The following is a 23,313-nucleotide window of genomic DNA, read 5'->3' on the forward strand; positions in this document are numbered from 1 at the left end:
GCCAGCTCTGTGATAGATGCCCCTAAATGCCATGCCTCATCCAATCCTCTGAAGGACCCCAACCCCCGGAGGTAGTTGAGGAAACTGAAGCACAGAGTCGTTAAGTGGCACAGCCCTTGTCATGCACGTGCTGCTGATGTTTCTTCACGCTTACGTGGAGGTGGCTCCTGACTCAGGCAGATCCATCTGAAGCAAAACATTTACTTTGGGCTGTACTTTGTGCTTCTCCTTCCAAAAGCTACAAAATAATAAAGCAGTTCTCTCATGAGATATATCATTAAAAACAGCCAAGGATGCAGCAGGATGGTTTACTAGGGAGAGGCTGGGTTGCAATCACGTTGCCTGCAAAGACTTGCTGGGAGGCTTGCAGCAAGTAATGTCACTTCTCAGGTGCCCCCATTTCTTTGCCTGTAAAAGATGGCCACTGGCTCTGAAGTTCAGCGTGAGAGACGCTTTATTTTTCTGTAGCGTTTCATAGTGGACCAGGCACCCTCATGTATTCTCATTTGATCTCATGAGTTTTTCACCTCATGTATTCTCATTTGATCTCATGAGTTTTTCACCACAACTCTGTGAAATAATCACTGCAGGTATAATTATTCCCATCTTCCAGGAAATTCTAATTATTGAAGAAAAATGAGAGAGACTTAAGTGTACGTTAAGGTAACAGAAAAGCCAAATTACCTCTTTAATTTACTTGGAGAGTTATCCAAGAATGTTAACCGCCGTTTTTATGCAGAAAAAACATTTTTGCTCCTGAAGCCAAGCCTGAGCCAGCACAGTTCAGCCCTCTGTCCATCAATCGAGGGCAGACGTTTGTCCTCCCCCTAAACTGAAGCGGTTTCTTCTTTTGGTGGCAGGCGGAACTGTGAACCTGAGGTTCTGTTGACTCTTCAAAAAGTTAAACAGAGTTTCCCTCTGTAAAGGAGGGGAGGTATTTGCCAAAAACCATGCTATGAATAGTCAGCTTTATTTCTGGAATACCTTCCTAACAAAGTTCTGATATTTATTAACTCAAAATAAAGCAAGAACTACTAAAACAAACTTGAGAAACTGGATGAGGAATAAAGAACACTGGTATTCATACTTTCCTCAGAACTGAAAGAAATGCAGTGAAATCCGAGCCCAGATACCACCCCGTAGGTCCAGGTTCCTTCCCTGGACCTACAGTAAAACTCACAGAAACCACCCCAAACCAGTTCCATCTCGAGCTGTTTTTATCACAAACACATGCGGTGAACAAACAGCCTCCGGGCCTCCCAGGACTTTGCATTCACTGTTCAGATCCATTCAGGAATTCACTGGTTACCGGGCTGCAAAAGTCCAGCGAGATGGCAAGTAGCAGAACCTGCCAGGCCCCTGAAGGTCGGGCTGGGTGGAGGGAGGGGCCCACTGCTGCGGGCAGGGCTGCGCAGGCTCCTTTACTTATTTTTATTTACTTTTGCTTATGTTTTTTAGCATAATGACTTAATTGTTCCCATGAAACGATACATACTCATCATAAAAGATCCAGCAACATGGAAAGAGACAAAGAAGAAAGCAAGACAACCACTCTATTCCCACCACTCGGAAGTCAGCATGGAAAACATCACATGGACCTTACCCCAACATTTCTCTGTGGATATACACAGACAGAAGGAAGGATGGATGAATAGACGAACACAAGTTATAAAAGTGGAACCATACTCCCTATGGATTTTTTTACAAAAGTACTAATTTCAATTTGATGTCATCAACAGAAAATGAAACGAAACTAAAATTGAAGGACTATCTGAGTTTCAGACAAATGAACCTTCAAACAAAAGACTAAGGCCTCTAAAAAATGTTTCTAAAATTATTATGAAAAACATTAAGAGGCTACAGTGTTCTTTTTTAACATTGTGTGTTGTATGTTCTTTTTTAGAAAATTATTATTTTTATTAGAGAAGTTGTGGGTTTATAGAAAAAGCATGTAGAAAATAAAGGGTTCCCATATTACTCCTCCCCACCCCCTCATACACACACACAGTTTTCCTATTATTAACACTTTGCATCCGTGAGGTATATTTGTTAAAATTGACGAAACAATATTATTATAATTGTACTATTATCTGTAGTCCATAGTATACATTAGGGTTCACTGCTTGTGTTGTACAGTTCTATGGTTTTTTAAAATTTTTATTCTATGACATATACATAACCTAAAATTTTCCATTTTAACCACTTTCACATATACAATTAAGTGGTGCTAATGACATTCACGATGTTGTGTTGCCATCACCACCATCCATTACCAAAATATTTCCATCACCCCAAACAGAAACCCTTTACATTTTTTTATTAGAGAACAATCATGCATAAAATACAGGATTCCTTTTTACCACCTTATTAAAACCTGACTTTGACGTTGGACATCTGTTACAATTGATGATAGCACATTTTTGTAATTGTATTATTAACTATAGTCCATGGTTTAACTTAGGGTTCACAGTGTAGTGCAGTTCCATGGATTTTTTACATTTTTGTTACCATATATACAACCCAATATTTCCCTTTTTAATTACATTCAGATATATATTTCAGTGCCATTAATTATATTCACAATGTTGTGCTACCATCACCACCATTCATTACCAAAACAGTTCCATCCTTCCAAATAGGAACCTTGTATACTTTAAGCCTTAACTTCCTATCCCTATCCCCACCCTGTCCCCTGGTAACCCATATTCTAGATTCTGACTCTATGAGTTTGTTTACTCTAATTATTTCATATTCAGTGAGATCATACAGTGTTTGTCTTTTTGTGCCTGGCTTATTTCACTCAACATGATGTCTTCAAGCTTCATCCATGTTGCCGTATCAGAACTTCATTCCTTTTTACAGCCGATGTAATGTTCCACTGTGTGTATACATCACATTTTGTTTATCCATCTTTTGATGGACACATGGGTTGCTTCCATATTTTGGCAACTGTGAATAATGCCCTTATGAACAGTGGTGTGCAAATATCTGTTCGGGTCCATGCTTTCAATTCTTTTAGATACATACCTAAAAGCGGGATCACTGGGTCATATGGTAATTATATACTTAACTTTTTGAGGAACTGTCAAACTGTATTCTTCAGTGGTTGCAACATTTTACAGCCCCACCAACAACGAATGAGTGTTCCTATTTCTCCACATTCTCTCCAATACCTTAGTTTTCTGTTTCTTTAAGAGTAGCCATTCTAATGGGTGTGATATGGTATCTCATTTTGGTTTTGATTATATTTGCCTAATGAAAAGAACATCTTTTCAAGTGCTTTTGACCATTTGTATATCTTCTGTGAAGAAATGTCTATTCAAATCTTTTGCACATTTTTTAATTGGGTTGTCTTTTTGTTGTTGAGTTGTAAGATTTCTTTATATATCCTAGACATTAAGTCCTTATGGATATGTGGTTTCCAAATATTTTCTCCCATTGTGTAGGTTGTCTTTTTACTCTCATAATGAAGTCTTCTGAAGCACAAAAGTTTTTAATTTTGATGAAGTCCAATTTATCTATTTTTTCTTTTGTTGTTCATGCTTCTGGTATAAAGTCTAAGAAACCACTACCTAACACAAGGTCTTGAAGATTTTCCTTATTTTTTCTTCTAGGAGTTTTATAGTTTTGGTTCTTATATCTAGGTTCTTTGATCCATTTTAAGTTAATTTTTGTATATGGTGTCAAGCAGGGGTCCACCTTCATTCTTTTGAATATAAATATTCAGTTTCTCCAGCATCATTTGTCAAAGAGACTATTCTTTCCCCTTGAGTGGACTTGGCACACTTGTCAATGATCAATTGGCCAGAGATGTGAGGGTTTATTTCTGAAGACTCAATTTTATTCCATTGGTCTATATGTCTGTCCTTACGCCAGTTCTAAACTGTTCTGAATACTGCAGCTTTGTAATAAATTTTAAAATCAGGAAGTGTGAGTCTTTGAACATATTCTTGTTTTTCAAGATGTTTTTGGCTATTCAGGTCCCCGTACCCTTCTATATAAATTTGATGATTGGGTTTTCCATTTCTGCAAAGAAGGCTGTTAGAATTTTGATTGGAATTACATTGAATCTGTACATCATTTTGGATACATCTTTACAATATTTAGTCTCCCAATCCGTGGACATGGAATGTCCTTCCATTTATTTAGGTCTTTGATTTCTTTCAGCAGTGTTTTGTAGTTTTCCATTAACACTGTTTCAAGTTTAGTCATTGTCTATGCCTAAGCTGGGCCCTCTCAGACTTTCTCCACATGTCCTTGTTTCTGTTCATTTCAGTACTGCTCTAACTTTGTCAGAGTTTTGGCCACTGACAGCCTCTTTGATGATGACAGTGTGTGCATCTGAGTAGTGGTAGCTTCTTCAGGAAGCGCTCAGCACTGCCACCTCACACACCTGCCTGCTCCGTGCCACCTGCGTCCTGCATTGTTCTGCAGGGCCCTTCACTGTTCCTCTGCTGCAGATGTTGTTCCCTCTGCTTAAATGCCCTTCCAGATGCCCACCCTCTCCACAGGGCTATTGTTTGTTAAGTGGATAAAGTAAGCTGTTCTGGCAAACCAAGAACATCTGCCAGATAATAAGTACATTTCTCATATGAAGCCCAGATTCAATGGATTCGTTTGTTTGTTCCTTCAGCTGAATATTAGGATCAAAAGGCACCCCAGACATCACCTAGGAAAACCCTCTCATTTTACTGATGAGGAAACAGAAAGCCCAATAGGCCAACTGACCAGGCAAAGGTGACAAAAATGGGCTATGAATCAGGTTGTCCCAGCCTGAGCTCTTTGTGTAAGACAAACGTCTTCCTTCACCAAGCTAGAAAAAGCCAAATCAGGCAAACACATCTTGCTGAACTGGACCCTTCACTGATCTGCTAGCGAAGCTCTGTGGTTTCAATGAGAAAAACCACACACACATGTGCAAAAAAACCCAACATGATTCTTAATGATTGGCAAGTTCAGGACACAGGACTGTGCAGGAATGGCCGCTCTCACCCAACAAGCCTTTTCCATTTACAGAGTGTGTGCACACACATTAAATCTCTTTTGAATTGTGCATAATCAGGGGAAGAAATGAGTAAGCCAGAAGGGAGCTCTGGTCTTGTGTAAGGCAGCATTAAATGTGTGGGCCTGTGAAATGGCAAATGCAGAGGACAGAGAATGCTTTGCTGTTTTTTTGACTTTGGGCTTTATTAGAAAGAAGATCAAACATGGATTCTGGCTAGTGAAGATCAGTGGTCTCCTCTCTTCCTACCCAGTCTTGACAAGATCTCCAGGGAGCACAATGGAGCCAATAAGACCCTGGCTCTCGTGAGTCACATGGACCTCCAGGTAATGAATGGGGCTCTCATCCTAGGTAAGTTCTTCAACCTGTGGGTCTCAGTTTCCATGTGCACAATGCGGGTAATACTCACCTAATACAGAGTCCCTGAGGGGATAAACTTATACCATGTATGTAAGATGCTCACTACCGTGCCTGGCATACAGTAAAAACTCAATAAATGGCTTATCAACCTTTGAAGGTTGGTTCTTTGGTGAAGAGAATATAGACACATCTCTGACTTGAAGCTCAGGAGTAAGGAAATGTCAAAAGGAGATAGAGAGCAGAAATAGAAATGTTTACATCTTTTAATATATTGCACATTTGGGGAAAATAATTTTAGCTCAGCCGTCTGTCCCTCCCTGAACACACTGTTGGTGGGTGTGGGTTGTCGAAACAAAAGCTGACCTTCTAAGCTGTATGAGAAAGGCCCACTGACAGATAGCCAGGTAGTAAACGGAAAGGTCACTGGTTACTGGGAATAACTATTACCCTGTATGACAGCTTGGTCAAACTTGCCAGTGAAAAACTCTCTTAGAAGAAAAATGCATTTGTGTAAAGATGCTCATTCTAGTTACAGATCTTCTCTTTCTGAAGCTTCAAAAGACTATCTACCCTCCCATTTTAGCCTGCCCTGTCTACTGGCACTTGTGCTCAGAAAGCAGTTTCCTTTGCAGTCAGTCCTAGGTTTTGTTAGAGCAGGGTCAACAAGAACGGGCATTGAACTTGTGTTTGTTTGGACTCTATCGCCTCCCTGCCACTCTCAGCAGATGCTAAAAGCTGTGAGAAAGAAGCATGAACCCAGGGCTGGTGCTCACAAAACTCTTCCAATTAACAAACATGTGTGGGAGGTCTAAGCTTTAGCTGGGCACCAGGATGGGTTCTGGGTCCTGGGCACTGAGCTACGTCAGGTAGCCTTGTGTTCTTCAGATCTAGAGAACTTTTTTTGTAGCTACTTTGATGGAGGCAAGATGTGAGCATGGCAGAGGCCAACGGGCCCAGAAAGCCCTTCCCCGCCCCTACCAAGATGTGAGGACTGAGATGCATCTTGAAGACGTTCGGCCTCAGCTGTCTCACTAGTTGGATGAATGCAAACCCAGCAAATGCTTCTCTCTGCCCCACTCCAATGCCAACCGAGGAATTTTGAAATAGGCAAAAGGAAGGGGAAAGATGAAACCACTTGAAGGAAAGTCAAAGCCTGAATCCACTTGTCAAGACTTTTAGAAACTTTTTAGCCCCATCTAAATAAGATAATCATTGAACCTAAATTCTCTTAATCACTTTCTCTCCTACTTCTCACAGAACATGTTTCTCAGATGCCTGTAGAGATTAGACTTTAAATGGAAAGACTGTCCAGCTATCCCTAATATATGTGTGAATGGTTTACTTTGTAATTGTAACTTGTGCTACTTTTCCCTGCACATATTTTCTCTTCTCCCTGCTCTCTGCAGTCCCCATTCAAGCAGGCTGAGTGCTCATTCCCTCAGGTGAGGTTGGGGGTGGGGGGTGGGGAGGCAGGGTGAGGAGGAGAAAAAAGGCACCCACTCTGCAACTCTTACTGGCTTTCATTTTCAAAAATTTTAAGCCCTTTAAGCCCTTACCTACCAGTGGTGGAGAAGGTGAAGGAAGGAGATTCCCAATATAAACCCAGAATGACTTGGAGCAGCAGGGAAGCAGCAGATCTCTCAACACTCCCAGACTAGAAAAGGAGATTCCCCCGGATCAGGGAAAGGAGGGAGAAGAGGTCTGTGGGTCCTTACCACAGGGGCCAAGGCTGTTTTTTTTTGTTTTTGCAGAGCATGGGGAAACGACAAGCCTCTAAAGGAAAGTGACCACTATGGGACTCGGTTTACCTATGAGTGAGGGGATTTCAGAGATGTGGGAGTTTCAGTGTTTGAAACCTGGACGGTTCCAGGCAAACCTGGATGGGTGTTTACCCCACCATCAGCACATTCAGGCAGGAAGGACAGCAGGTGGGCTTGCAGAAGATTCCTGCGTGAAGATGGGAAGATGGATGGCTAAGGGGCAACCTGTGTGTACTAATGCTTGGACCAGCTGCCGCTGGAAACCATGCATAACCACATGGGCGGAAACCCCAAGAATAACAGACTAAATGTCTGCCAGCCCGGTGGAATAGAAGCTCAAAGTCAGAAATGAGATTGACAGGCATAATACAGCATTTCTCATGCATCTGAGTTGGTGGCTGAGCTCCATACTCATGTGGAAATCTGTCAAAGATGAGAGTCAGGTGCTGGTGGACAAGAGGGGCATCAGATTCCAGCTTTTAGTAGAACATGAATTAGCAACTGCATCAAAGCAGCCTTTATTACCTCAAACACTGTGACTCACACCTCTTTCTTAGTTTTCTTTTTATGAAAGCATTCTCTAGTCCCTGGCCAACAATCACTTCCTTTTTCCAACAAGTTTCAACGTCTAGGACAAAGACAAGCAGAGAATGGCAGAGCTGGGAAATGCACTCACAGTCAGTCCCTTGCTTAGACGGTATGAAAGGGGGATAGAAGGGCGCGGGCCTCAGAGGTGGGCAGAGTTCTCTGACAATAGCTCCATCTCAGCAGCAGAACCAGACAAAGAGAAATGACAGGAAGAGAACGAATCTCCATCATGAGAAAGATCAGATTTGGGGTATGAGCTACTTAATGGTTTAATTTCATGTCCCACATTAAAGGAATTTGAGAAATGTAGAAATGCAGCTACAATTTTTACATGTCTTAAGCACTTGGGATAATTTTGATAACTCAGATTGTGAAAGTTCCAATTTCCACTCTAAGCTGCCTCCCCTACTCCCCACGCCCACCCCTGGCTACGATCATAGACAGATGGCCCCACCAAGCCACCGTGGACAGTGGAGAACATAAGAGGAGGCTGCCAAATCCCCACATCCGAACACTGTTCCGGAGCACAGTGTGGGTGCTGCCTGCTTCCTTGTTTACAAGGAAATTGGATTTTGCTGACTCCAAAGGTGGTTTCCATAGATCAAAGTTAAAAGCACAGGCAATTTCCCTCAGCATATTTGTAGCATATCTAGAACATATCACAATGAAAAGGTACAAAGAACCTTAAGGGGCTGCTTCATATTCTACATGGGGCTCAGACTTGAAAAGGAGTCCAAGCAAATGTTGGTTCCTTGAATCCGATGAACTTTCCAGTGTGTTGGAAACATGCCCAGGCTCTCTGCTAGCAGTGACACAAGTGCCCTTGACTGCTGAAAAATAGAAGGACAGAGTGCTAGAGACAGAAAAGAGGGGGTCATTCTGTGAACGATGTGCTGTGTGGGACATGCTTCCTTAACCTTCAGGTCATGGGCATTACTGTCTCCTGGTCATGGTTTGGATTCAAGTTCAGGACTTTCCTTCAACATCACTCTCTGTTTGGGGGACATGGACATTTTCCTGGACTCCAGGGACCTTCAGAAGGGCAGTTCTTAGCAATTCAACCCCCGTCCCCAGTAAGTTATTAGTTTAGTGGTTCTGGCTAGGGGTGGGTAGGGAAAAGCATATTTTGAGGAAACATTCCCTATGGATCTTGATATACCCACAATGGAGCCTTGTGAAACACAGGTTCACTGATTAGCTCCATGAACTCAGCACTATTCTGTGTGTAGGCTATAAGCAGCAGCTAGTACACATAGTGAGTTGATAAAAATGATAATGACCTCCATTTACTCAGTAAGTATGTCTACATGCCAGGCCCAGAAATAAGAGCTTTGCAAACTATCTCTTTAGTTATTCACAACAATTTTGGGATAGAGGCATTGTAATACTCAGTTTGTCTGGCACATAGCAGACTTCCAATATTTGGTGAATGAACACATAAACTAAAGTAATCAAACCCTCCCATGCCCTCCAAAAGAAACTGACATTTATGGAGCATGTACTAAGATCCAGTCACCATGCTAGGACATCTGTATGTTTCAGCTCATTTTATCCTCTCAACCCCCTATGAGGTAGGCATTAAGAATTCTGCTTTATGTAAGGAGAAACTGCAGCTAAGAGAGGCAATATAACCTATCCTAGGCTACTCAGTAAGTGGAGGAGCCATGAACCAAACCCAGACCTGTCTACCTCAAAGACGATGCTCATTCCACCATATTCCATTGCTGGAACAATGGATATATGGACCCGGACCCCAGGGAGATGTGGGTGACTGTCTTGGAAGAAGGGAAGGCCGAGGTGGGAGGAGAATAGAGGAGGTTTGGAGGAGGAAGCTTGGGGCTTGGTACCACTAATAAGAAGTGAGACCCTAACCTTCCCAGGACCCAAATGTTCCTCACCTTTCTGACTCCTACAGACATGGGCTGCTCAAAGCTAGGCCTGGGCAGTTCACATTGTCATACTGTGTAAAGTGAAATACTTGCTCCTTGAAGCTCAGAAGGATAGGGCAGGGAAAGAGAAGATATGGAATAGGGAGGAAAGAAATCTGAAAGAGCCCAGAAACCAGGGCCTTGGGGTCTGCTCTGTCCACTGTGTAACCCTGGTTGAGGTAGTCAATGTCTCTGGTTCCCAGATTCTGCTAGAATATGACGAAAGGGTGCTTTGTGATCTGTAATATTCTGGGGTTCTGAGACTCTACCCTACAGAAGCAGTGCCTAAGAGGACTGGATTTGGATCCTAGAGTAAGGCTACCTGTGATTCCTTGGCCTTGTACCTACATGGCCGGGGACCTCCTTTAGGGTGATACCTCCCATCTGTTCGAGGAGAGGACGTTGGCTTAAGGGACTGGGTGAGTTTGGAGGAAGGAGCACAGCACAGGAGCTCAGCCCCTTCCTCACTCTCTTTTGGGATCCACCTGTTGCAGAGAACACACCTTCTCAGCTCCTCAGCTGTGGGTTTACAGGGGCGGCCACAGATGGAGGCCTACATTGTTGACTGGGCTAGGGAGAGGGTGGGTTGCTCTTTCTGATTCGGGAGTGAAATATCAACAAGTATGTTTGCCTACAGCTGTTCCTATGACGTGTTCTCCAACCAGCTGATTCAGGATTAAAGGTGATATTTTTAACCTTCATCTGCTTGACTCCTTTAATTGGTTCAGAACTTGGACAAGGGAGAGGGAAATGATCTATTGGGCCTCCAAAACCTCAACACCAGCTCTGTCACTTTCCTTCTGTCTACCCTAAGGTTACTACTTAACCTCCCTGAACCTAAGTGTCATCAGCTGTTTAAAAAGAAAAAAAAAAAAAGAGAAAAGGATAAAAATAATACCTCCCTCACAGGATTATTTGTGAGGATAAAGATACTTAATACATATAGAGTACTGAACACAGTGCCTGGCACATAGTAAGTGCTCAATAAATGTTAGGCAGTCTTGTCTTCAGGAGTGACAACACTTTGGAGGAAGTCAAAGTAATTAATACCTAATGTTCAGTTGTCTCCCAGGAAGGGCTGTGCATTCCTTGCATAACTTGCTCTCCCTTCCCCATTGATACAATCATTCAATAAACATGAATTGGCTTTACCAGAAGGTGAAAGAATTTCAGGTCAGGAAGGCCTTCAGAGTCCAACCTAAGATAGTAGCTGATTGTTGGGCCTTCCCACAAAGACAGAGAGGGTGGTAAGACCCCTGTGGAGAAGAGAGCTTTAGGGCCTCACCCTCCTGGGTCCTGACCCTGCGACACACCCAAAGCAGGTGGAGCTGGGCTCGAGAGAGGCTGCTCCCCAGGAAGCTGCATAAAGCCACAGCCCTAAGCCCAGCAGCTTCCAAGCCACGTACCAAGATATATGAGGACATAGTTTGTTTTCCTCCCAGACAGAGTGGGGCCTCTGACAAATAGGTGTCTCAATTCCTTTCTATCTAAAGCCAAAATGGTAGCATTTGCCATGAAACAGCTGGGCTGTGGGGATTATCACCATCTATAAACGAGGTGTAACGCAAACTATCATATCAACACAAATGCGAATTTCTTTCTCAAACATGCACATATGGAGGCATCTCTCCAGATCGCTTCCCGTCAGCTGGCTGCCCCGGAATAGCTCGAGGCCAGAGTGGTGGCGGTGGCAGGATTCAGAATCACTGCTGTCGCTGGAAGAATGACTGCTGGATGCTGCTCTGTGACGAGGCTGCCTGTTAGGGCAATGACATCTACTCAAAGAACTCTCTCCTCTTTTTTTTCATAATCATTTTCGTAATCTAGTTAAAGAAATCTCACAATATTCGTTACTCTGGTTTCTTCTCCTGGGACGGACATGCTACTGTGGGAGAGAAGAGAAGTCACTAAGATCTGCCAGTTGGCTTGGGATGAACCAAAACCTGACACGGAAAAGTCACCGAGTGCTCCTGCTTTTGATGGATGGCGAGAAAGAGACCATTGAAACAGAGCTAAGGGCAAGGAAAGGGGAGAAAGAGAAGGCTCTGAGATATTACAAAGTCAAGTCAGCCACAAAAACTCAGAAGACAGAGACCAACATTATGTTCACTGAAAAAAAAAGTATTGGCAGGCAATGCAGGGTGCGGAAGTCAGGCCAGGGCTAGGGGTGGGCAGTGAGGTGGAGAGAAAGGTGTATATTTTCCAAGTAATAACAAGTTTTTCTCTACCATGGACTTGAAGAGATTATCTGGGGCCTTTCTGACCAGTATCTTTGTTAGTCAGGAAGACAGGAAGCCAATGGCATTTGTGAACAAATGCCGAGAGATAATAATCTATGCATTTGCTCAGTATCTCAAATCTAGAAAGATTCCAAACTACACTGCAAACTTTATGGACTGCATGATGGTAGATCCAATTCATCTTGCCCTTTCCTCAAGTTACTGCCCATGAGATGCAGCAGAGATTTATCAGGCCCCAGGGCTCTTGCAAGATTGCATTCTGCAGAAACAGGACATGAAAGCTGTTAGACATTAGATTAGACCCTCCTGCTCTCAAGGATGATTGACATGATGGGTATTTTACCAGAATTTCAGAGCAAGCATCACCAGCTATTTTACATATTTTATTTGTAGCATGACAGAGCAGCACTCTTGGGAGAATTGCTGTACTTGGGTCTAGAGACAGATGGCTCCTCTCTGTCGATTCATGTTCTCAGGCCACTCTACAAGATTCTAGAGACTCCAGATTAGAAGAGCATAATACATCACTGACCCCTGAGATTCCAGAGTAAGTACTTGCCATGGATAACAAGCAAAAAATGGAAATATGACCCTGACATGTTTGGAAAACGACAGAAAAACAAGAGGTTGATGTGTTCCATTAGCCCCATGTCCCACACAAAGCATCTCACGGCCGTAATGGAGCAGTGGGGCTCCCACATGTCTCTGGGCCAGTCAGCAAGGTGCTCAAGGACCTCAGGGGTCATTCAGAACCCTTGTTTTACAGAAACTCAGTAAGGTGAAGTGACTCACCCAGGTACACACAGAAGGCAGTGGCAGAGGCAAGACTTGAACTGCTGCTACACCCAACCAGTGAGTCGCTTTACCTGGGTCCTCCTTGCCAGGAGACTAGAAGGGAAATGCTGGTTCTCAAACTCATTTGACTTCAGCCCCCTGTCACCTACTACACTCATTCCCACTTTTTGCCCGGCAAAGAACAAAATATTGAAGAGAAACACAATGCTCAAAATGCTAAATATTTAACGAATTAAACAAGGTCCAAGTAATCAACAGAAGTAAAATATCAATTAAGAGAAGAATAACTGCAATTGGACAACTCAGCCAACTCAAGGCAGCACTGACGATACCCTCATAGCAAAGCATTCCTTCCTCAACTTGCAAACAAACCCTAACTCTCTGCATGTGCACATTCATAAGCTTTGCGGTGTCACCAGACATTGTTTTGACAGTCAGACTCCTTAATGCAAGAATGAATTTAAGTCCTTGGGAAACTAAGTGAGACACCAATTTTGGCTCATAAGTAACACATTTTAGTAAGCTTTAACAACTCACTAGGTATTCCTTACTAATTGGTACATAGCCCTTAGTTGTAGGCAAAAATGAAAATCTATGGAATTATGCCAACTGACCAAAAGAATTGGAAAAAGGAATTACTGGAATGTTCAGTTCAGTCTGAAACCATCAGGATGAGTCTTGTGGCCTGCCAGTGGGTTTTAAACTTAGGGGAACACTAAAACCAACATCAGAGTTGGGATAGATGCCTATATCCAAAATGGACAAGAGATGTGCTCTGAGGGAGACATTTCCATAAGGAACTATTTGTAGACACCTTAAGAGACAAACAAACAAAAAATCGGTGTAGAGCAAAAAAACAACACGCACCACTCTTACTGACTGGTTATTAGTACAGAGTCCCATAGAGAAACTTCTCAGGCAGGCCACTGGAAATTGCTGTGAGGGAGGTGAGGCCACAGGATCTCCTTGACTGAAAATCTCCAGGAAGACAACAGACACTTTTGTCTCTCAGAAGCTTTGACCACTGGCTGGCCTGAGGGGAGAGGATAGGGTCAAACCACCCTGACAAGACTTTTCTGGATCTACAACTGCATGATTCATAGATCACTTCTCTTCACCTTTCCTATCCTCAACCACAAAAATCTGCCCTGTAACAAAGTCTGCTCTGCCAGCAAACACACTTGTCTAGACCCTGGATTTGAAGGGTGCTGAGGAGAACAATCCTGGACAGTGATTGCAGCTGTGAATCTTTCCCCAGCTGTTTAAAAACTGCGTGGCAGTTAAGGGCTTGGATTCCAGAGGCAAAACAAATTCTAGTTCTGCCACTAACTATGTGACCTCACTCAGCCTCCATTCCCTCAGCTGTAAATTGGAGATACTACTCAAAAGGGCTGATATAATGCATCAAAGGTGCTTAGCACACAATTGGCATATAATAAATGCCAATAGCCCATAGCTATTATTATTATTGTCATTGTTACTGATATTAGCTGGTGACCTCCAGAAGGTGCTCTTTACTCAGGTCTGACAGATCTGAACTCCTTCATGAAATCTCCCCAAATTACCAAGTCAAGTCACCTCCCCTAATTTCCAAAGTCCCCCTTTCTGAACTTCCTGCAGCTCTCATTCTGGCACTTAAAAATGCTCCTTTCTGTGCCATTATTCAAATGTCTCATGCATGTGCCTCTTACCATCCCTGCCTCCCCACACAGCTGCCCCCCTCCCTGCCCCACACCACCAACTTCAACTCTTAGAAGGCAGGGCCATGCTTTATCCTTACACTGTGTCACCGTGGTCTCCTGTTTTGGTTTGCTAAAGCTGCCAGAATGCAATACACTAGAAATGGATTGGCTTTTATAAAGGGATTTATTTGGTTACAAATTTACAGTCCTAAGGCCACAGAAGTGTACAAACTAAGGCAACAACAAGAGGATACCTTCACTGAAGAAAGGCTGATGGCGTCCAGAACACCTCCGTCAACTGGGAAAGCACATGGTTGGCATCTGTTGGTCCTTTGCTCCTGGGTTGCATTGCTTTCACCTTCTGATTCCAGTGGCTTTCTCTTTGAGCATCTAGTGGATTCTCACTTAACTTCTCTGGGGCAAACTCTGGGCTTCATCTCTTAGCTTAGCATCTAAGAGATGCAAATGTCTTTCAATCTGCATCTTGAAGCATCAAGGTCTGTGTTGGCTTTGAGCTCTGTCCTGTTCCCTGAGCTCTCTTAAGGACTCTAGTAAACTAATTAAGACTCACCTTGAATGGGTGGGGTCACATCTCCATGGGAAGAATCTATTCAAAAGGTCCCACCCATAATAAGTCTGCCTCCACAAGATTTGATTAAAAGAACGTGACTTTTCTGGGGTACATAACAGCTCCAAACCAGCATACCTCCCCATTATGCCCAAGTTCAAATGGGCTGGATACAGCATAAATAAACCAATAATTGTTGGAAAAATGAATGAAGTACATACATAAAATTTGTTCAGGTATACACACATTTGGTATTGGTGATGTAGAAAGACAAGTAAATAAGGAATTATGAGATTTGGGGTTTTATCCCCCACTCTGCAAGCGAATTACTGAGCAGCATCAGGCTGCGTGTAAATAAAATGCAGCCACTGCCCTTCTCTCCCAGGATCTAGAGAAGACAGATTAGGCTTTTAAACCCAAACAGCAACTTTGTTTTAAATAAAGAAGAGCTTCTGGGTTTTGATAGTAACAAATGGATCACATTCTCTTTTAGCATTTCCCAGCTCCTATTCCACAAAACAAGGAAAATAAAATAGGCCTCAGCTCTTTAAAATCTGACTTCCAGTGATGGAGATGCCAAAACCTACCCTAGTGATTTATTCCAATGTCAGGAAATTTCTCAAAAGTCTAATCTAAATTCCTTTTATCACTTTAAGCTTACTTTCCCTTGTCCACTGTCAAATAAGGTTGAAAATAGCTTTGCTCACCATTTTACAATAACCATCTTTATTCTTTTATTTAACTTTTTTTTTATTAGAGAAGTTGTGGGTTTATAGAACAATCATGCATAAAATACAGGTTTCCCGCACACCGCCCCACCACTAACACCTTGCACTGGTGTGGAATATTTGTTACAACTGATGATAGCACTTTTTTATAATTGTACTATTTTTTTTTTAACAGTAGTACCTTTGTTATAACTGATGAAAGACTATTAAAGCAGTACTCTTAACTATCATCCATAGTTTAAATTAGGCGCACTTTTCCCCATACACCACTTTAATACCTTATACATTTGTTATAATTCATGAAAGAACATTCTATACTTGTACTATTAACTATGGTTCATCATTAAAATAGGGTTTACTTGTTATACAGTCCTATGTGTTAATTTTTATTCTACTAACATATGTGACCTAAAGTTTCCCCTTTTAACCACATTAACCTATATAATTCAAAAGCTGTTAATTATACTCACATAAATGTGCTACCATCACCACCATCCATTTCAAACCTTTACAATCAAACTACACAGAAATTCTGTACAAATTAAGCTTCAACTCCCCACTCTCTAGCCCCAATCTATCCCCTGATAACCTATGTTCCAGATTCTGAGTTTGTTTACTCTAATTATTTCATATCAGTGAGATCATACAATATTTGTCTTTTGGGTCTGGCTTATTTCACTCAGCATAATGTCCTCAAGGTCCACCCATGTTGTCACATGCATCAGGCCTCATTCCTTTTCATGGCTGAATAATAGTCCACTGTACGTATATACCACATTTTGTTTATCCACTCATTGGCTGATGGACACTTAAGTTGCTTCCATCTTTTGGCAGTTGTGAATGCTGCTGCTATGAACATCAGTATGCAAATACCTGTTTGAATCCTGCTTTGAATGCTTCTGGGTATATACCTTATAGCTGGATTGCCAGGTTATATGGTAATTCTATAGTTCACTTCCTAGGAACTGCCAAACTGTCTTCACAGAGGCTGCAACGTTTTACATTCCCATCAGCAATGAATGAATGTTCCTATTTCTCTACATTCTCTCCAAACTTCTGATTTTCTGTTTATTTAATAGTAGCCATTCTAGTGGGTGTGAAACAATATCTCATTGTAGTTTTTTGATTTGCGTTTCCCTAATAGCTAGTGACATTGCACATCTTTTCATGTGCTTTTTAGCCATTTGTGTATCTTCTTTGGAGAAATATCTGAGTCTTTTGCCAATTTTTAAATTGGTTTATCTTTTTCATTGTTTAGTTGTAGGATTTCTTTATGTATTCTGGATATTAAACTCTTATCAGATATGTGTCCTTTTAGGCACAAAGTTTTTAATTTTGAGGAGGTTCATTTATCTGTTTTTTTCTTTCACTGCTTGCACTTTGCATAAAGTCTAACAAACCATTGTCTAACACAAGATCTTGAAGATGCTTCCCTGCATTTTCTTCTGGGAGTTTTATAGCTTTGGATCTTATATTGAGGTCTTTGATCCATTTTGAGTTAATTTTTGTATACGGTGTGTGATAGGAGGCCTCTTTCATTCTTTTGCATATGGATAACCAATTCTCCCAGAACCGTTTGTTGAAGAGACTCTCATTTCACAATTGAGTGGACTTGTCAGCCTTGTCAAAGATCAATTAGCCGTAGATGTGAAGGTCTATTTATGAATTCTCAATTTGACTGCATTGGTCAATATGGCTATCCTCATGCCAGTACCATGCTGTTTTGACCACTGTAGCTTTATAATATGCTTTAAAGTCAGGACGTGTGTGTCTTCCAACATCATGCTTCTTTTTCAAGATGTTTTTGGCTATTTGGGCCAAAAACCCTTCCATATAAATTTGATGATTAGCTTTTCCATTTCCACAAAGAGGAATTTTGATTTATTGTTACATCAGTATATCACTTTGATAGAATTGACATCTTTACAATATTTAGTCTTCCAATCCATGAACATGGAATGTCCTTTTATTTATTTAGGTTTTCTTTTGATATCTTTTAGCAATGTTTTATAGTTTTCTGTGTACAGGTCCTTTACATTCTTGGTTAAATTTATTCCTAGATATTTGATTCTTTAATTGCTACTGTAAATGGAATTTTCATCTTGATTGATTACCTCTTCAGATTGTTCACTGCTAGTATATAGAAACACTAATGATTTGGGGGTATTGATCTTGTGCCCTGCCACTTTGCTGAATTCGTTTTTTAGCTCTAGTAGCTGTGTTGTCAATTTTTCAGGACTTTATATAGATCATGTCACCTGCAAATAGGGAAAGTTTTACTTCTTCCTTTCCAATTGGAAGCCTTTTATTTCTTTCTCTTACCTTACTTTTCTGGTTAGAGCTTCCAGTACAATGTCAAATAACAGTGGTAACAGTGTGCTCCTTTCTTGTTCCAGATCTTAGAGGAAAGCTTTCAGACTTTCACCATTAGGTATAATGTAAGCTGTGAGTTTTTCATATATGCCTTTTAAAATGTTGAGGAAGTTTCCTTTTATTTCTATTTTTCTAAGTGTTTTTATCATGAAAAGATGTTGGATTTTTGTCAAATGCCTTTTCTGCATCAATTGAGATGATCATGTGCTTTATTCCCTTCATTTTGTAAATGTGGGATATTACATTAATTGATTTTCTTATGCTGAACCACCCTTGCATACTTGGGAAAAAACACACTTGATCACGGTGCATAATTCTTTCAATGTGCAATTGGATTCTATTCGTAAGTATTTTGTTGAGGATTTTTGCATCAATATTCATAAGAGAAATTGGTCTGTAATTTTCTTTTCTCATGGTATCATTATCTGGTTTTTGTATTAGGGAGATGTTGGCCTCAAAAGAATGAGTTAGGTGGTATTCCTTCTTCCAATTTTTTTTGGAAGTTTGAGCAGGATTGGCATTAATTCTTCTTGGAATGATTGGTAGAAGTCATCTGTGAAGCCATCTGGTCCTAGGCTTTTCTGGGGGATGTTTTTGATGATTGATCCAATCTCTTTCCTTGTAATTGGTCTGTTAGGATCTTCTATTTCTTCTAGAGTCAGTGTAGGTTGTTCGTGTGTTTTTAGGAATTTGTCCATTTCATCTGGGTTATCTAATTTGTTGGCGCACAGTTATTCATAGTATTCTTTTATGATCATTTTTATTTTCATGCAGTCAGTCGTAAGATCCCCCTTCTTATTGCTGATTTTATTTTTTTGCACCTTCTTTATTTTTTCCTTTGTCAGTACTAGCTATGAGATTGTCAATTCATTGATCTTTCCAGGGAACCAACTTGTGAATTTGTTAATTCTATTGTTTTTATTCTCAATTATCATTGATTTCTGCTTGAATCTTTGTTATTTTTTCCCTTCTGCTTGCTTTGGGATTAGTTTGCTGTTCTTTTTCTAGTTCCTCCAAGTGTGAAGTTAGGAATTTGATCTTAGCTCTTACTTCTTTTTTAATGTAAGCATTTAGGGCAATAAATTTCCCTCTTTGCACTGCCTTCGCTGCATCCCATAAGTTTTGATATGTTGTGTTATTTTTGTCATTTGTCTCAAGATATTTAGTGATTTCCCTTGCAATTTCTTCTTTGACTCATGATTGTTTAAGAATGTATTGTTTAACTTCCATATATTTGTGGATTTTTCAGTTCTCTCCAGTTACTGATTTCTACCTTCATTCCATTATGGTCAGAGAAGATGCTTTTCAGACTTGTTTTGTGACTCGATATGTTGTCTATACTGGAGAATTATCCATATGCACTTAAGGATGCATATACTGCTGTTTGGGGGTGCAATGTTCTGTATATGTCTGTTAGGTCTAGTTAATTTATCATATTATACAAGTTGTCTGTTTCCTTAATGATCATGTTTGTGGACAAACTCTCTCACCATGTTTATTCTTAAAAATCTTTATTTCACTCTGCTTTCTTGTATTCAATTTAGACCAGAGGTGATCCTTTCCATCAAAATTCACATTTATTCTTTCTCTTTCTTCTTCATTCTTCTTCCTTTGCTGCCTCTCCTTCTAAAACCTTAGGCCTGCCAGTGGTGCCTCCATCAGCTGGCACTACCTAGTCCCACAGGTGCCATCGCACAGTAAAGATGCCATGACAGGTCTAGGCCCAGGTTTAGGGCACAAGCATCATGATCAGAATCCAAGAAACCTGTTCCTGTCTGTACCACCAAGTCACCACATTTGAGATAACTTCATCTGTATGGAGTGTTTCTTTGTAATGATGTCTGAGTACTGTAATTTTCTGAGCATTACCCTAGGATGTTGGCTTTTATTTTAAGGTCATATGCATGTTCTCCTGTCAAGGAAACTTTACACAGACCCAAACAAAAAAAAAACAATCAAAAATATAATCATAACCAAATGTCTTCAGTTTCAGAGAAAATGAGGCAGAGCATGGAAAAGGAATCAGAAGGAGAAATTAATTAAGACTCTTGGTACATGCATAGGACAGTGGGCCTGTGTAAAGAATCCCGTAGTAGGACCAGTAAATAACAAAGATTAATAAAAAGATGAAACTGTCTTTTTGTGATTCAGAGACTGTGCCAGTTTGGATGTATTATGTCCCCCAAATGCCATGTTCTTTAATTCAGTCTTGTGGGGGCAGACATATTAGTGTTGCTTAGGGTGGAATCTTTGGATTAGGCTGTTTCCATGGAGATGTGACCCACCCAACTGTGGGTAACACCTTCGATTATATTATTTACATGGAGGTGTGGCCCCACCCATTCAGGGTGGGTCTTGATTAGTTTACTAGAGCCCTATAAGAGCTCAGACAGAAGGAGCTCAGTGCTGCAGCTGAGAGAGGCATTTTGGAGACGGCCGTTGAAAGCAGACTTTTGCTAGACCAGAGTTTACCTGGGAGAAACTAAGAGAACACCCCCAGACACTTAGAGAGAAATGTCCTGGGAAGAAAGCCATTTTGAAACCAGAACCCTGGAGCAGATACCAACCACGTACCTTCCCAGCTGATGGAGGTTTTCCAGTCACCATGGGTGTTCTTCAGTGAAGGTACCCTACTGTTGATGCCTTTGTTTGGATACTTTTATGGCCTTAGGACTGTAAACTCTGAACCAATAAACCCCCTTTATAAAAGGTAATCCATTTCTGGTATTTTGGCATAACAGCAGCATTAGCAAACCGGAACAGTGACAGTTACTCCCACTATACAGCTGCTGTGAGGATTCATTGCTTTGCCAATGGTAAAGGGAGTGTGGTTGACATCAACACTACTTGTGATCTTGGAAACCTTTGACCTAAGGGAAAGGGTACTGGGTTACTATAGGGAGGCAAAATTTCGGATGGCAGAAAATATGTCCCCCAGGACAAGAGGGCAGAGAAGACAAATGTGAAAATGTTACGAACAGTGGTCTTGAAAGGTGGAGTGGGGACTGAGGAGGGGTGGGTGTGGAGCTGTAGCCCCGTCCTCCTCCTCATCCTTTGCTCTCCCATCCTGAAACGTGGCCCCGCAGCAGCCACAAGGAGCCCCAAGGCTTCCGTGGAAGAGTTTGAAACCCATAGGTCAAAGAGGGACCAGGAAAGAACCTGAATTTATATATACAGTGAGAGGAGATGGCAACTCAACCTTAGGACCCTATAGGTCCACATGGCCAATAAATCTGTGTATCAGTGGTCTCACTGCTTTCTAGTCTATCTATCTGTTTCCTACCTTGATTTTCCATATGTTTATGTGGGTGTGTGTGTATCATAAGTAATACATTGTAATCTATCTTAAAACCTTTGTGGAATAAGTTGGGGTCTGGATATCTGCACTCACTTTGAGGGAGAGCGAGGCATGGCATATTACACCAGGAGTGGACTATCCCTGGGGTCTGGTTTGACTTGCTATCTGACCCACTGTTCTGGAAGGCACTATGGTATTTTACTGTTTTATATATGCTGGCTTGTAGCAATCCGAATGAAAACTAAATACCCTCTAAAATATACTCCAAAATTCTTAATTCTTTTAAGAAGAGCCTTAAAAATAGAGTTTTACTCTAAGAAGGCTGTGCTTTTCTGTGAATAATGAAAGGTACGCTGAATACCACTTGTAGACATTAAACATAGATGGTCTAATCAGTCCCCTTACTTCTAATGGTACCTTTCCTAGGAAGAGGAGCAATAATAACTGCTTTTCTAAGGGATATTTCTGTGGACATTTTAATTGTAAAACAGGCTGCTGACATAAAAATACTGCCTTGTGTAAACTTAACTAGGGGCTATTAAAATTCCCTAAATTATATACAGAAAAATAAAACATATATTTAAATTTCCATCAATGTGAAAAACTCAGGAGAGATAAAAATATCTGAAATTCAAACAATTGTAGTATGTCCTTTTCAAAAAATTTATAAGGAATATTTATAGTTTGAAAGGGAAAGGATGGTGCAGTACATAAAATCAGGGAGGCAATTCTTTTCTTACTTCAAGAAAATTATAGTTCTCAGAAAAGACATTGATAATTAGCTCTCAGTTGATATACATTTATTATGCCAGGGTTTCTAAAGTCTCCCACCTACTTTTATTTCTGAAAAGAGAAACAAAGAATTCAAAGAACGACTTTAATGATCTAAGATCCTAAGGCAAGGATCTATAAACAATGGCCCAAGGGTGGAGCAGGTTACCTGCTTTTTGTCTGACCATGAACTAAGAATGACTTTTTTTAAATTAGAGAAGTCATAAGTTTCTTGGAAAAAAAAAAAAAAAAAAAACACACAGAAAATAGAGTTCTCAGATATTACCTCCCCATTATTAACAATTAATGAAAGAATATGATAATAATTGTACTATTAATTACAGTCATGGTTTACACTAGGGCTCCTTATTTGTGCTGTAAAGTTCTATGGTTTTTTGTCTTTGTTTAAAAAATTTTCATTCTAGTAACATATACAATCTAAAATTGCCCCTTTTTAAGAATGATTTTTACACTTAGAAAAAACAGAAGACTATTGATTGACACCTGAAAATTATATGACATTCAAATTTCAGGGTCCACAAATGAGGTTTGACTGCAACACAGTCATGCCCACCCTTTTCCGTTTTTGTCGATGGCTGCCTTCCCTCTGCAATGGCGAGGTTCATCGGTTATAACAGACACCCTATGGCTCAGAGAGACTAAAATGTTTACACTTTCTGGCCTTACACAAAAACTTGCCATTCCCTGACCTAAGGGAGGGAGCCCACTCTCACGTCCCTTTGTGCGTCCCAGGGCACGCAGTGGAGTCATACCTGGTTGAGATGGCACAGGCACTTATCAAGGCACCAGAAACAGCAGAAGCAGCATCTGAACAGGCACCTGGACCAGCTGTTTTGCTGCTGGGATCAGGATCAGAACCAAAGGGACAGAGTCAAAACCAACACCAGAGAAGGCCAGCAGGCAGTCTACCTGGAGACTCATTCACCTGAGCAAACGCTGTAGCAACTCTCACGCAGGGTGGGAGAAGTCCTCCTATTTGTACCTCGTAATAATAATAAGTATAATACCTTATAAAATATTAATCATGGTAATAACCATTATTGATAAGCACAGTTTCTCTCAATGGAAAACTGGTTAGGCTATAGTCACTGGCCAAGAAAAGCTAGGCCTTTTGGTTCCAGTAAAAAGAATCTCTCTCCCCCTTCATTCCTTCCTCACTATCTTAAATGACAAACTTTGCTTTTCCAAATCAAAGTTTA

At 41.0% G+C, this 23,313-nt stretch overlaps 1 protein-coding gene across 6 annotated transcripts in view; it reads right to left on the bottom strand.

The window, feature by feature from the left end:
* SLC44A3 (solute carrier family 44 member 3) overlaps positions 1-23,313 on the bottom strand; it is a 90,250-nt gene that overhangs the window by 9,985 nt on the left and 56,952 nt on the right. For 4 of the 6 annotated variants that reach the window (XM_037826588.1, XM_037826589.1, XM_037826587.1 and 1 more), the window contains exon 12: positions 22,867-22,953. The exons of 1 other annotated variant lie outside the window; for it this stretch is intronic. In XM_037826588.1, the coding sequence (XP_037682516.1) occupies positions 22,867-22,953 (87 nt within the window). The remainder of the gene's footprint in view (positions 1-22,866; positions 22,954-23,313) is intronic. One more of the 6 variants, XM_037826585.1, reaches the window with a different exon arrangement.

This window comes from Choloepus didactylus, chromosome 2 (assembly GCF_015220235.1).
Source record: "Choloepus didactylus isolate mChoDid1 chromosome 2, mChoDid1.pri, whole genome shotgun sequence".
Lineage (NCBI taxonomy): Eukaryota > Metazoa > Chordata > Mammalia > Pilosa > Megalonychidae > Choloepus > Choloepus didactylus.